This window comes from Phlebotomus papatasi, chromosome 1 (assembly GCF_024763615.1).
Source record: "Phlebotomus papatasi isolate M1 chromosome 1, Ppap_2.1, whole genome shotgun sequence".
Lineage (NCBI taxonomy): Eukaryota > Metazoa > Arthropoda > Insecta > Diptera > Psychodidae > Phlebotomus > Phlebotomus papatasi.
In genome coordinates this window covers 95,739,274-95,754,930 of record NC_077222.1, presented here as the reverse complement: position 1 = coordinate 95,754,930, position 15,657 = coordinate 95,739,274, and the positions used below count along the sequence as shown (strand labels likewise).

Sequence of the window (15,657 nt, the reverse complement as noted above, 5' to 3'; positions counted from 1 at the left end):
ATGAGACAACTACCGATAATACTTAGTGTCTTGTACTGGGATTTGTGGCATGTTGAATTTGACCAGAGTAGCTAATACAAAGCCGAAAGCATAAAACTTAAAAGCCAATTAAAATATATACCCACTAGTTCAGATTCATTGAAGGAATATGGGAAAACTATGAAGTGTTTGAAGGAAGCCACAGGAGCCACAGTATATGTGCGAAGCCTGAAATACTTCCCCCCTATTCTAATGAAACTTTCTGTATTTCTAGCAAATAGCTATTAAGGCGTGAATTTCAAATATTCATTCGAAAATGTTTAAATGTTTCTTATATCGTCATTTAGTTAAAAATATTTAATGTACTTCAAATACTAAGTTATTGAATTAATTGTACGAGGACTGAAAGCTTAGTCTTTAATATGAATTTATTTATTTAGGGGGGCATATAAAAACAACTATCGTAAATTCATCACACATTTTATCTGACACTATGTACAAACATTCAAGTATGCAATAGATTAGTGAATGTATGGGATACACAAGACCCCAATATAAATCTTGAAACTCTCAGTGTTTAATCCACCCCATTCTGACACTCACGGCACCAACGTAAAAGCAATATTAAACATATACTGAAGTCTGTATTATGTACCTTTATATAAAAAAAGGCACCGATTCATTCTGATTTAGCCTCAAGCAATTTTATTGTGTGTACACAACGCCTTTCACTTCTTTTTTCTTCTTTTGCAGACAGACACCAGGAAACGGAACACTATACTTTCCTCCATTTCTTGGTCAGTACTATCGTGCAGATGTCCACGATGAAATTTACCGATGTCGTGCTAGCAATAAGGCCGGAACAGTTCTTAGTCGATCCGTACATGTTCACGCTGGTATGCACACAAATTCTCTACCAATTCTTGTCTCAACATATTACCAAACTCCTGTAAAGGAATAACCAGGATTCACATAATATAATATGTATACATTCAAAATCTCTATGAATATCAATTTGTTCCAGTTGCGAGGCAGCAATATGATATTCGAGTAGATGGAAAGGATGTGATTCTGGGAAACACTGCATTTCTTCACTGCCATATACCAGAGCATGTTCGTGATTATGTATCAGTGACTTCTTGGTACCGAGGAGATGAAGTCTTACTACCAGAAATATCTGACGTGGGTGAGTAGATTGTTTCCATTCACATCATCTTCCCCTATTATGCACGCTACACGATATAATTCTATATATGCTAAAAAAAGCTATTCTGGATTGTCATAATAAATATTCAATACTCAATTGAAGAAAGTTGCTAAGCTTCAATCTATAAAAAGAATTGATTTGAAATTGTATTGATATTCCTATATTTCTACTAATATGGTGAATGATAGATAAAAAGAAAATTTTCAACAAGTTGACATATCTGCAATGAATTTCTATTCATTTTCCATTAAACTGTCCATCAAATGACATTTTCAATTTTCTATTTCTTATTTCAATTTATTCATTTTCACTATTTCAGCAATAATTCTTTTACTTATATACATAGTGTCTGTTGAGACACAGTACTAATTTCCATTTAAATTATATTCTTTGTACTTTTTGCATATCGGAATAGTTATAGTGCAATGGACTTTTTTTAATATAGAAGAAATTTTATATAGAAATTTATAGAAGAGGCATTTAATCTGTCTGAAATTCATTTAAAGTGTTAGATTTTATAAAACTGAATTAAAAATATTATAAAGAAATATTATACATTAAAAGTTACCACTCCTTTTCATTTTCTAGTTCATAATTGCTTCCAATTTTCGTCAAAGAGGCTTTATTATCAGAATACCTCATGATATTCTCACTAAGCAAACAAACTTAACTAATACCAAATCACCCGTCGACTGGGTTACCTACTGTCAAATAGGTCATACCCTATTTTGGTCCATCATACAGAAGTTCGTTAAAAGTCTAGTCAAAGATTATAATTTAGTGATACAGTAGAGCCTCGCTATAGGCCATATTTGGTTCCAGATTTGACACTTGGGTCGCACTATAGTCCATGTAATTTTTTTAAAATTATCAACGACTTTTAGTATTGAAATTGCTCGACGGCTTCCACTTTCTTTGCTATTGTGGTACTTGCCCTCGCTCTCTTCATTATGAATCACAATTATCACAACTACTTAATAAAGTTTGCCAAAAATATTAAAATAATTATGACAACATTGCATGTCGCGTACTAAAAAACATAACCTAACTTAAAATCAGTGTTTTGAAATCAACGGTTGATAAATTGTGGACTATAGAGCGATGGCCTATAGCGGGGTTCTACTGTATGTCATATTTTCTTTAAGATCATGACTTATTATTCTTACAATATGTATTTCATTATCAACAAGACTCTTAATGATTCGGTGATAATTTTCTTGTCCCGGGCCCTAAGACGACTAAATCCACTTCCTGAGATCCAAAATCCAGAACTTGATACTCATACTCACCCTTCCGGGGTTCTAGTTGTACCGAGACTATCTTGCTCTCCCTACGAATGCTCTCCTCTCGATTCCCTTCTGTAGTGAGGGCAATTAACTCGTGAATATAAAAAAATAATGACCATTAAAACTTTATAGAAAAACTAACTTCTATAATTTTAAGTAAATTAAAGGTATTTTGTAATCAAAAGAAAATTTTAAGAAAATATTACAGCAAAACAAATTTTACGTAATTAAAAATCTTCAAAGTACGTAGATTTTCCATTATTTCCTTAATTTTTCAAATTCCCACCAAAATATAATAACAGTATATGAAACTTCTAAAAAAAAAACTTCTTTTTAATGTGAAATAAAATTTAAAAAATTTAAATTCACAATCTCGAAATAGTATGTCAGTTTGATTATAAATTTAGAAATCGAAGATGTAAAAATATTAAATATTTTTTTAATCTTTTAAACAATTCACAAAATAACCATAAAATAACCAAATATAATTATTTCTCGTAATGTTTTATTGATATAACCTGTAATACTTTCTACTAATATAATTATAAGTATCTTTAATTGAATTTTATCAAACCGACATAAATATAGGGGAATGTGGCCTGGGTTTGAATGGGCCAGGACAGCCCTTAAATATTTCAATTTTACTGCTCTAACTCCACAGAGAGAACATTATAAAATCCTTGAATTTTTTTCCTCCCCCAAAATTTCCACCTTTCACTCCCTGAGGACCATTTTTATCTACATATCCTCGCGTTTCAAACGATTTCTGAGAAATGGCGTAGCGTTGATTGTCCGTCTGTCCGTCCGTGCGGTCCTTACCACGCCTACAGCATAAACTTTTAGAGATAGAGGCTCGGGACCTTTGGGAGACTCCCCCATAAGTCGACTCTGGGTCCATTAACATGTCCCTCATGTGTCCCCTAAAAAACCATGTTTTTTTCTGGATTGCTTGGGAACGCGTCGTGCGATTTTTTTTTACATTTTTGTATATGTTTTATAGATTTCCTAGGCGGACATTTCGCCCTTAAGGCCTCTAGGGGGAAGTGGGGCTACTTTGAGCTGTGGGGCTACATTGTTATACGATTTTCTCGCATATTACTAATGCAAACTGGACTTAAACATAATGTAATTTGGATAGAGAAAGTAATTGTGGATCTAAATAAAATAATTGTAAGAACCAGCGTCATTTAGAAATAGGCGAAAAAGTCGTATAACAATCTAGCCCTACAGCTCAAAGTAACCCCACTTCCCCCTACACATTGGGAGCAATTTTCGTCAAAAATTGCATTTTTGACAGAATTTTGACATTTCCACCTACAGAGTTACAGGCAATTTTTTTCAAAAAAGCATTTTTTGACGAAAACTGCTCCCAATGTGTAGAGGTCATTATACGGAAATACCGTTGAATCATTCCTAATAACGATTTTTTAGGTCAAAAATTAAAAAGGATAGACAGGGAATTTCTCAACTGAATGGTAATCATGTTTAGGCTCATTGGACAGGTCTTTGAATTCCTGAAAAGTTTAAACCAATTTCTATTGGTTATAAACCGGTAATGAACCGGTTCATAGCAGATAACTATTTTTATCAATTATTATCCGAAACTCAATTATATTACTCCTGCTTTGAGTGATTTATAAATCGTTTCAAATCGATTGTGAACCGGCAATAAACCGATGAGTATTTTTGAGGTATAGCATCTCATCTGAGTCACGAGTCCGAGCACATAGGAAAGTCTGGAACGCTTTGCCACCCCTTTTTGGATACATTTTGAAGGTAACCCAGATAAACATTTTTGAACCAATTTGTGGCCAAAAGTCATACGAGAAGGTATTTTACGTCGAGCTCTATCTTGTGACGTCCAGTATTACGTAAAGGAAATTTCAAGTCCTTTTTATGGGTACCCAAAATGTTTTATACTTTCCCTGATATAATTTATCACACTAGAAAAATTTTATACATAGGTCAATTTTTAGTTTTTAAAAATTCAGTGGATACGCATTTGATGTTGCTTCCTTTAAAAAAAACTGAAAATATGAATCTGAAAAGGAAGTCATAAAATTTGAAGTACAACGTATTACCGCTTGCCCGAAATGGAATAAAAGTTTTAAACTTTATTCTTCAATATACTCGAACGTATAAAATTTTGATAAAGGAAATGCTCAAGAAATCCGAAATGTAATTATATATTAATTGAATAAACATATTATGTATTAAACCTAAAGTTATAACCCAATCTTTTCCGAATGAATTTTCCAAGAAGATTCTTTGAACAACAAAATCCACATCTTCCTGCATTGTAAAGTCTGTGCAAGTTAATTTTGAAATTGTGTTCGAAAAAAAGTTTTAAAAACTTTCTTTTCATGAGATTATATAATAATACATTATATATGTAATCCTTTTACCAATAAAAAGTTATTGAGTTTAATCCATATTCAATCCAATGTTCACATGTCAGACAAGAAGCTATTACACAAAAGAACACATTTTCAAAGCTTACAGATATTTTTTTATCAGAATTATAGTGAGAAAGTTAATATAAATCATGGTAAATTAAAATCTATGATACTTTGTGTCCTTCTTAATGTGTTTCGTGGAAACAGAGATTATTTATTTGTATTTAGGGGGTATGGGAATCGCTCAAAGAAAATCAATAAAATCTTTCCGGTCTAAACAATCTCCTGATGCTATACCGTTCCTGGTCTTTTTTTTATAAAACTCTGGGAAGGATCTATATCTTGAAAGCTTGAATTTAATGAAATAAAAGAGGCTCTGTTTTTACTTATGCCACTCTGATGAAGCTTCAAGTAGGAAAGCTCTGGAATGAACTCATGCTTTGCCTTTTCGGCCGCCACCAGCCCCGCATCACCAAAGCTTTCTCATGTCGGTTTTTCCTCGCAGTTTGTTTATTTGTTAAAAAGTTCAGGACTTCTTATCAACTTACGTGAAATGTGATTTCCATATAGAGTTTGAAAATTGGAAAGAAAAATGTGTCGTGAATATTTGTTTAGAGACCTAAAAATAAAATCTCTGTGAAATATTCCTGGGAAATATATTTCAGGTGATATTTTTTCCCAGGACATCTATCCAATATTGATACGTTATTTAGAAAGCTCTACTGAAGTTTGCCTTCAAACTTCAGTATAGCCAATTATTCAAATTTGGCAATAGGTTGATTGAACGAAGAGGAAATTATGGAGATTGAATACAAATGGGACGAAATAGGAATATAGTTGAAAAACAAAGTCATTTCAACCACATGTCATATTTCAGTGAAAATTTTATAGAGAATATGGATATTTTCTCCAAAGAATTGCACAATCCTTCCGGTTCCCATAGATTCGCTCATCCTATCCTTGTTGTATCTTAATTTGTCTTTACGCATGAATAGAGTATTGATGGAATTCGCCAAAGGATATTGCAAGAGATATTCAATGGAATATCATATATTACAAATATGAACACACAGAATATGCAGAGGAAGTGATTCTGTTGATTCTATTGCATATCTCATTCAAATTTATGTATTATACATATGAAACCACTGCATCCAGTATTTTGTATATATATATACCAGAGATTGTCTCCTAAGAAGGATGTGTGTTCACTGGAGTAAATTGTACATATATGTTTCTTTGTACAACAGTTGAGATGCGCACAGAATTTCAAATTGGATTTAAATCAATCAATACTCTCATCTTATGAAATATTACTCGAAATGCTGGAATTTCTATCATTATATTGTTGAATTTTTAAATAGCAAATTTTCGGACAGTTTCAAAACCATTGGAAAGCTTTTTTGATCACATTTCCCACATTTTTTTTATACAGTGCCCGCTTTGTATTCCGGATAATTGGGAGAAAATGTGACAGGTGTCTGCTTAGTTATCCGGATGGATTTTTTGAATTTGTTCAACATTTCGAAAGTATAATACAAAACTTTTTTGTAGAATTAGTATAAAAGTTTTAAAGAAGACTAAAAAAGACATAATTAGAAAATTCTATACAATTATACTTCATCTATTAAACAAAAACTTCATAAGATAGTTCATTTTCATTGGTGAACAGACATGCATACATAACCTCAAAATTATTTTATAAGTAACCGTCGAGAACTCATCCGGATTACGCCTATCAAGCGGGCACTGTATTCTATCGTTAATGTTATCATTACTTTACTCTGATCTATTCTTCTGCTTAAAATAAACAAAATTATATTGACATTGAGCCCTTTTACTTGTAAGATTTCAATAAAACATAACGAATTTCAATAAATTTATTCTTCCTAGAAAATAATTTAGTATATTTAAATTTTAAATTTCAGTTCCAATTTAGTATTAATAAATGCTTTGTATAGATGCTTTTGAAAGTAAAAAACATCATACATGATTTGACCATTCGCGTTCTTCGCACCCTCAGCGTTGGTGACCAATCTTCCGAGTCGAAGTCGAAGCTGGAAATGCTTTACGAACATATGTGTCTAAGATCGAAATATTCACCTTGACTACTTTCAAAACATATTAGAAAATAAAAAAAACCCTAGAAGACGTTTTCGAAATAAACCAAAAAACATGGTTTAGGAGTGGTAGGTGGGGCGTAAGGAGGCGAAGGAAAAAGACTGCCCAAGATAATGTCGACTTATGGAGGGTCGTCGAAGATCAAAAGTCTGATATCTCTTACCATTTTGCCTCTAGCTCTATATAAGAAGTTGAAAAACAAAGTGGATTATATAACTACTCTATCTGTGAGTTCGAGCAGTAACTCGAACCGTACAGTTTCAGTACCCGAAACTCGGATGTAGTAACTTATGATTAGTAAAAAGTGATCGGACAAAATAAATATTTGAAAAGCAAAGACATTAAATTTGAGTAACTTAAGCTTGCTCTGTAACATTGTATGATAAAGTCAAAAGTTCAACTTTAAATATTTAATTGAATAAAATTTTAAATGGCTCTATCCCAAAATACCCAAACCATCAATATATATATATATATATATATATATATTACTAAAATGCCTTTGCCTTATATACACTTACTTAAATGTTGTTAATAACTTTTTTTCTTTTTCTTCTTCTTTTGCCAAACATTGTAAGAGGGGCGAACCCTATTTGTTTGAGAAATTAATAAATAATAATAATAAAATATCTACTAGGCGAATCATATTCATTTGTGGTAAAAATCGTGTGCAACTCTTTCTCTCTCAACAAAATTTTATTGCTGATATTAGCGACCATTCTTAAATGATACCATTACCTCAAGTGCAACATTAGATTTTGATTGGACTGTCCTAAAGCTGTAATGAGTTATTCTAAAATCGAGAATTCGTTTACGAGATTATAAATTCATATTTTTCATTTTTTATTAGGTAAAAAACAACTTCTATAAAATAGGTAATAACATACAAAAAAGATTAATTTAATTTCATAATGCTTTATCGAACTACATTTTACGATCTCCGAAATTGTTAGAAAAAATGGAACAGATTCAATCCAATCGAAAATTTCATTTATTCAGCATAATAAATAAAATAAAATAAATTAACTGTTATAAGGGAAATTTGAGTGAATCTTAACCTAATACAGATCCATCAAATGGCCTTAACGATTAATGCTCATGTTTTTTACATTCAATTATTATTCGTGGTATATTTTCCAAGTAAACCGTATCGATTTCAAATATCAAAAAATAAAACCATGGATTTTCGTCATTTAAATATCATAAATTTTTTATCCATACTTCAATTAAAATCTCTTGAAGTTTATTGAAAATAAATCACTGAATAATAATTTTATGCACGCTTAGTAAAGCGTAAAAGCACAAAGAAAAAAATTTCAGAGAATGCATTTAATTTTTCACTTTTCATTTATGTTTGAGTATAATTGCTCTTTTTCAAAATCATATTGAATCGATTTTAGGTTAATTGAATCAAAGGAATAATATTTTAACAAAGTGAATTAACGAAACCTGTTTATAATAAAGATATTTAGAAACTTATAATTCCACAGGTTTTCTTGAGATTCAGAAGTTCTATGGAATTATTCTAATTCAAATCCGAAGTGAGAGCGTTATATAATACCTCAATTTTAAAACATGTAAATATTTCGACTCCATACTCGTATAAGAAACATATTTTGGTATAATATTGAAATTTTGAAGTTTCAAAAATTACGTCATTTTGTTTATCTATCCAGTGGTTAGAAGACCAAGAAGACAAACAGATAGAGATATAAACTTCGGATTTTACCTTTTTCATTATTGAAACGACTATAACTTGCTTTCTCCTCTCCTCTGTCTCATCAAAACCATAATTTTAGAAATTTCAATGAAACTAACAATCCCTACATTCTTCTTACATATATTTTCAAAGTGTTTTAAGGTGTATAGAAGTATTTAATCATTTCTTTAACAAGTTTTCAACCAAAGTCTTTCACAGCTCTAGAGACCTTACTCTTCAATCGGAGTACACTGCAGACAGCTAGGCCTTTTTGAGCGCTTTATGCTAAATAGTTTCAGTCAAAACATATGACACCCAATCCCAGTAGAGAAGAGACAGGAAAAATTATTACCTCCACATAACCATGTCACATATAAGATTAATATTAAGATTAATACTTTCTGAACTGCGAGAATGGCAAAAAAAGAAAGGAATTGTTTTATCTTGCCTCTCTCTCGCATTTCCCCTCTACGTACAAAATTGGCAGCAATGCAATTGCTCGAAAATTTATTTATTTTTATTTATTTATTTATTGTGCTTACACTCGAGTCCTTTTCAAGTAATTATATGCTTTGCGTTTATGCCTAACCGAAATTAAATAAATTAACCGACTTTAAATAAATTTGACCCATTATAATATTATACTTTAATAGCTAGTTCAATGCCTCAAATTTCCTGTAAAAAGTTATGTCTAAAATACATTAAAAACATTAAAAAAAAAATTGGGTGTCCGAAAAAACTTAAGTCGTCCGCAAGTATCACGCTTTCCCCTAATATGAGTTTAGTAATATGAATAACATGAAGTTCCTGTGTATAGGGTAGAATGGTGTAATTTGGAACAATTTCCAACATGGAATTTTGAGATTTTCTCTCTGTTTTAGATGTTGAAAAGAAAAAACACGAAGGAAAGCTGTTGTCCTTCTCCTTACTTTTCATGGCATTTTTTCTATGCCTATCTCTTTGCCCAACAGTGGGGATAATTTGCCCTATTTCTACTCTGAAAAAACTCTTGTTAAACGGACAAATGGATTTTGTTCAAAATTTGTCAAAAGGATGTTATTTATCAAATTGAAAAAAACTTTTCCCAACATTTTAAATGGAAAAACATCCTTTTAACAAACTTTTCTTGTTAATTTGATAAGACTTTTCATTTATAAAATTTGCATTTTGTATAAAATTTGCCTAGGTTCCCTTTTTTATTGAGATTAACTAGAAGTTGAGATGCTTACAAAAACTGTCCGTAATACTTTAAATTAATCTACAAATATATCGTAGACATAAATCTTTATACGCCATCATACAATAAATGCAATTTTATTTATTTCATAATTCACAGGTGGGAGATACTCAGTTACTTTGGGATCGAATGATCTTTATATACGATCTGTAAGATCGGAAGATGGCCTAAAAGAATTTTCCTGTTTAACCATCAACACATTAACTGGAGAACGAAAACTGAGTGATCCAATCTTTTTATCTGTTAAAGGTAAGTTCAAATATTAAACTGTAAGTTTAACATGAAAAAGCCAATCTCCATAAGTAAAAGTAATGGCCAGGAGGGGAATTCTGTAACGCTCTGGCAATGCCATATGACCGGTGGCAGCCAAAATCCCGAAAGCCAAAATCCCGAAAGCCAAAATCCCGAACGCCAAAATCCCGAAAAGGCCAAAATCCCGAAAGCCAAAATCCCGAAAGCCAAAATCCCGAATTGTTAAAATCCTGAAAGGGATGAAATTATATGGAGGGAAATGTTTAGAATAATTTCCCAAGGCACAGAAGATTTCCCTTTGCCTCCAGCAAGCGCGAGTGCAATCGTGGGAGTAGCTATGATACTTTTAAGAATTCGGGATTTTGGCTTTCGGGATTTTGGCCTATTTGGGATTTTGGCTTTCGGGATTTTGGCGTTCGGGATTTTGGCTTTCGGGATTTTGGCTTTCGGGATTTTGACCGGGACCCCATATGACAAATTGGGTTCGAATATTAGGAGAGCTTTTTCGAAAATGCGATTCTGTAGACGTGACATTGCCATTTTAGCTCACGTGACATTGTCAGAAATAACATATTTGAGATTTCTGGCAATTCAAATGATAATGAATTTTGTTAAACAAATCAACCAAGACGTACTGTATTTTCATAAAATCATCAAGAAAAGGAATTTCATTAAAAAATCGATGAATTGCATTTTCGAACTCATATGATATGACAAAAAAAGCTCGATTTACATTGTCACGTTTCGAACTCACGCGTGACAATGCCACGAAAATTACAGAATTCCCCTAAAGGAAAGGCAGAAGATGTTTTATCGAAAAAAAGGAATCATGATAGAGCAGTTATTTTATGTTGGTCTCTCAATGTTGTGATACAAGTTAAACCAAAAGTTATAAAAGGCATTTAATCTGTTATTCCACCTTTCTCTTCTTTGACACTTTTGCAGAAATTTCATCGAATATGGCGCCACAAACTAATCAAAAATCAATAACGGAAATTCATGTTGACCGGGGCAATGATATTCACCTGCCCTGCAATGTGCGCGGAAATCCCATTCCCATTTTCACGTTAGTATCAAAACCCCAATATATAGTTCATGATGAAACTGATATAAATTGTGGTTTGTGAGTAGGGCTCGATTAGTGTTTTCATCAACTACTTAAGTTAATTGCTATTATTTTCTGATTCTGCTCTCACTCACACCCCAGATGGTTTCGTGTAACAGATTCTGGAGCACTGTATCCACTGCCAACATCTCAACGAATCATACCATCGCAATCGATTTTACTGCTTAAGAACTCAGACGAACGTGATTCGGGAAGATGGGTAAGAAACTATTCATGGGGAAATTTTATCCCAATGAATTCTTAATGGTACCATTGATTCTCTCATTTCTTTTTTTTACCATTGTATTACCCAGATCTGCAAGGCGTCTAATCAATTTGGGGACCAAAAGTTGGAGATACGTTTATTCGTCAATTCATATCTATCTATTCATGTTCATCCCCAAACACAAACCATCAACTCAGGCGGTAGGGCAATTTTCAATTGTTCCATCGTTGGATCTCCAATTGACAAAATTGAGTGGTTCCATGATGGAAAACCAATTGTGCAAGACACCCAGGGAAGGTAAGTGATGAAAAGTATGACATGGGTTCGTTATTTTTTTTTAACAATCGCTCATACCATCTCTTCGGGGGGATCTGCTATTAATCACCTTCGCATCGAGCAACACGATGATGATGAAAATACAATAGAAAATGTCCCCAAATTAATCATACGTTATTTTTATCCCTCATCCCTGCTGTTCTTATAGGATAAAATTGCTATCACCCACCTCCCTTGTGATACTGCAAGTGGGACGTGAAGACAGGGGTATTTATCAATGTATGGTGTCCAACAAAAAAAGTAGCGCCCAGGGAATAGCAGAACTCAAGTTGGGTGGTAAGTATATTAAATTCAACTTGTATTGCTGCACAAACTCTCTATTTAATGAAATTTCGTATTCCACTTCCGGTTGGAGTTTTCGAATTCAATTGAATAAATTTGAATTTCTGCCCTCGTCTTTCCATTCTCAATAATTCAAACTCAAAGCCACTTTGGCGTATATCTCAAACAAAATACAAATAAATTTTACTTTTCTTTTATTCATTCACCAAGGCTTTTAAGATTTTAGGCCATTTCAGTACATGTGTGTTAATAAAAAAGGGTCTAGATTTATTTAACAAGTATACAAGTATATACACCTCGACGTCTATTGAATAGGAAACCAAAAGCTCTTAGGATTTCTTATAAAGTTCCCTTCTAGCTCTTGACTTAAAAATGGTATCAGAATTCCTTCCAATAATGCCTTCAAAATACAGTTACTTATTCTTAATCCCATATCTTTTGCTGGGGGAATTGTTTGTCTTCTTAAATAAACTCCATCTCAAATTATTTTACTTCAAGGCTTTTTATTTTTTTGGAAAAGTTTTTGTCAACTAAATTTTCCTTTTCTTAAATTTCAATGCTCAATAAGGAGACACTACTGTGAAATTGAAAGTGAAATAAGACAAGTCAAACAATTAAATTTAAAGATGGGCGGTTCCTCAAAACACTGCTGTCCTAATAAATATGCCACACCTCTAAAAGGCGTGTAGTAAATAACAAATTGTACTACTGTAAAAGTTATTGAAAGACGATGAATTCAAATTCTTTAAAGACGAGGACAGAGGGAGCTTAGGAAGAATGTTGGTACTGCCTATTCCTAAGACTCCTACATTACCTGCTAATGTCTAATAACTCTGACCCTTGATTAATATTCTACATTTAAGTGAATTATATTACCAAAAACCACAACTCAATCGATAATTAAAATACAAGTAGGGGAGACCGGGGTTGTTGGGACACTTTTTCATGTTTCGATTTTGGGACGTTATTCCAGAGAGATAAGAAACTGTTTTAGAGTGTTATATGATCTATAGTACAGCCATAGGCAAGCCCCTGGCAAATGGCCTGGGGAGTTATAGCCCAGGTAGTCCAGCTTCTCATAATTCTACTTAAATTCATATGGGAATTTGCACTCGAGACCGTTACATGAAATATTTTAAAAGTGAGTATAGTTTTTTCGTATTATAAGATCGGGTACAGCATGTCGGGACAAATATACTTGATGGGTCTTGGTCAAAATCCCAAAAGCAAAAATCCCAAACGCCAAAATCCCAAACGCCAAAATCCAGAAAGCCAAAATCCCGAATGGGCCAAAATCCCGAATACTTAAAAGTGTCATAGCTACTCTCACGATTGCACCCGCGCTTGCTGGAGGCAAAGAGAAATTTTCTGTGTCTTGGGAAATTATTTACACATTATCCTCCATATAATTTCATTCATTTCAGGATTTTGAATATTCGGGATTTTGGCTTTCGGGATTTTGGCGGTCAGGATTTTGGCTGCCTCTAGATACTAAGGTAACGTGTGGTAATTCGGGACCCTTTTTAGCACTTTCAAGTTTCAAACAGTTTAACGACTTCTCAAATTATTTTTTTTTGTTGATACAAATATTTATGTTCCTTATTCTATCCGGAATAAGATTCTTACCAAAAAATGTTGAAAAATACATTATTTTTTATTCAAAATAGCAAAAAAATGTAAAGAAGTAAGAATGGTGTATTTCGGGACAATATGGTATATCGGAACAGACAAAAGTGGCTATTATGCAAATAAATTTCACTGAGCCTGATTATTTACCTTCGAGCAGAAGGTCCAAACTTCACTCTTTTATAAAAATTCACTTGTAAAGTCGCTTAAATCGAAAAAAAACTAAGCACTGTCGTGTTGACATCTAAAAAATTAACGCACTAAAGATTTCGCAAAATGTAGAATGTGCCACTCACAATTCACGCATATTTCACACTTTAAATTAAATGAAACTTTAGAAATTTTATGTTTATCTGATACGTAAAGAGCTTAATATTTTATATAGAACTTAAAAATAATAAGAAAACAAATATTTATATGATTTTTATGTGTCCAAAAATACCCATATTATGTCCCGAAAAGCACCTTGTCCAGAAATACCACACGTTACCCTAGGCAACTGTATAAATACGTTTTAAATTTTATACGTGTAAATACGATAAAAAGAAGCAACTTGCCACGGGCTTGCCCATAGGTATTGACCTTAATAAAAGACACAGTGGAGTTCTGAAAAAAAGGGGTTTCTTGGAAAAGAAAAAAAATATTTAATCTGACTTTAGTCCCTAACATCCCTGATCTGGAGCACAATTGGATAAGAATAGGGATGTTTGGGACGCACTTTTTCTAGCATAATTTGGTATTTCTGGCAATAAAGAACATCAGCCATGGGTCAGGTGTTTGCTCGGGACAAATCTCATTTATAGATTGCACTCTAAATCCATTCAGTCTTTTCCAAGAAACGGTTTTGAACACATTTTACTGAAATTCTGCCTTTCACTCCTAATATTTCAAATGGCCTAAATAATATCCCCGTGAATAGTTTTGGAACTTTAAAGAGTTTAAATAAAAAATAACAGACCATAACCTCGGTAAGTTTTATAAAAATATTTTCCCAAAATACTCTGTAGAGAGAAGTGAGGCATCTTTTAATTGGGGTAGCTTTGATATTGGACTTTTTCTTCTATTTTCAAATGGAACGTTGGTGAGGTCTAGTTCCCAGACTTACACTACGGAGAGGACACGCTGGAACATTTTTAACACTAAACCTACCGACAATTTTTGGTCGTTTTTCGGTCAAATGACAAACCGTGGTAGGGTAGGATACTCAACAAATTTGTCTTGAAAAAGAGCAAAAAAAATTAAAATTTAAACACTGAAAAATATATTACATACATATTTTAAGAAATTCATAAAGTTTGAGCGCGACATTGTACCATTTAAATACGTGTTAATTTTAAACCGCTCAATTTTAAACCGGAGAAAAAATCTATTTTTAAAGTTGCCCCAATTCAAATTTGCCTCACTTCCCCCTAAGCTGACATCAAACACATACTAAATTTGATTTTTTTTAAAGATTTTTTAAAAGGTTTTTACAAGATTGTGTAGTGACTTAATCTCATTTATTTCAATATTCAATGTCTCAAATTACCACTATCCTAAACATACCCGGTCTCTCATAATTTGATTTTTTTTAATTAAAAGATTTGAAAATTGGTATTGATAATAATTTTCAAACTTACATCCCCTATTCTATGCGTACATCGCCGGTTTCCTTTTAGGACAATTAATTATTTTTCCAAAACCGTAATCTAAAAACTATTTTAGAGCAGAATTCGCTCAAATAGCTGAATCAATTTCCCTACAAAATATGATAGGGAAAAGTACTCTCCCTTCGAACGTTCATGCCTTCGAATAATGTGAATTTCTTTTACTTTACCTAAGAGACTTGCACATAATTATTAATAATTGATAATAAGCTAACTAATATTTAGTAGAAATGTGTAAGTTTCTTATGGTGTCTACACA

General features: G+C 32.5%; 1 protein-coding gene across 5 annotated transcripts in view; it reads left to right on the top strand.

The window, feature by feature from the left end:
- LOC129809874 (cell adhesion molecule Dscam2) overlaps positions 1-15,657 on the top strand; it is a 98,330-nt gene that overhangs the window by 49,539 nt on the left and 33,134 nt on the right. For all 5 annotated transcript variants that reach the window (XM_055860012.1, XM_055860013.1, XM_055860010.1 and 2 more), the window contains exons 5-11: positions 733-875; positions 1,004-1,165; positions 10,025-10,174; positions 11,123-11,243; positions 11,385-11,502; positions 11,597-11,805; positions 11,993-12,120. In XM_055860012.1, coding sequence (XP_055715987.1) covers positions 733-875; positions 1,004-1,165; positions 10,025-10,174; positions 11,123-11,243; positions 11,385-11,502; positions 11,597-11,805; positions 11,993-12,120 — 1,031 coding nt within the window. The remainder of the gene's footprint in view (positions 1-732; positions 876-1,003; positions 1,166-10,024; positions 10,175-11,122; positions 11,244-11,384; positions 11,503-11,596; positions 11,806-11,992; positions 12,121-15,657) is intronic.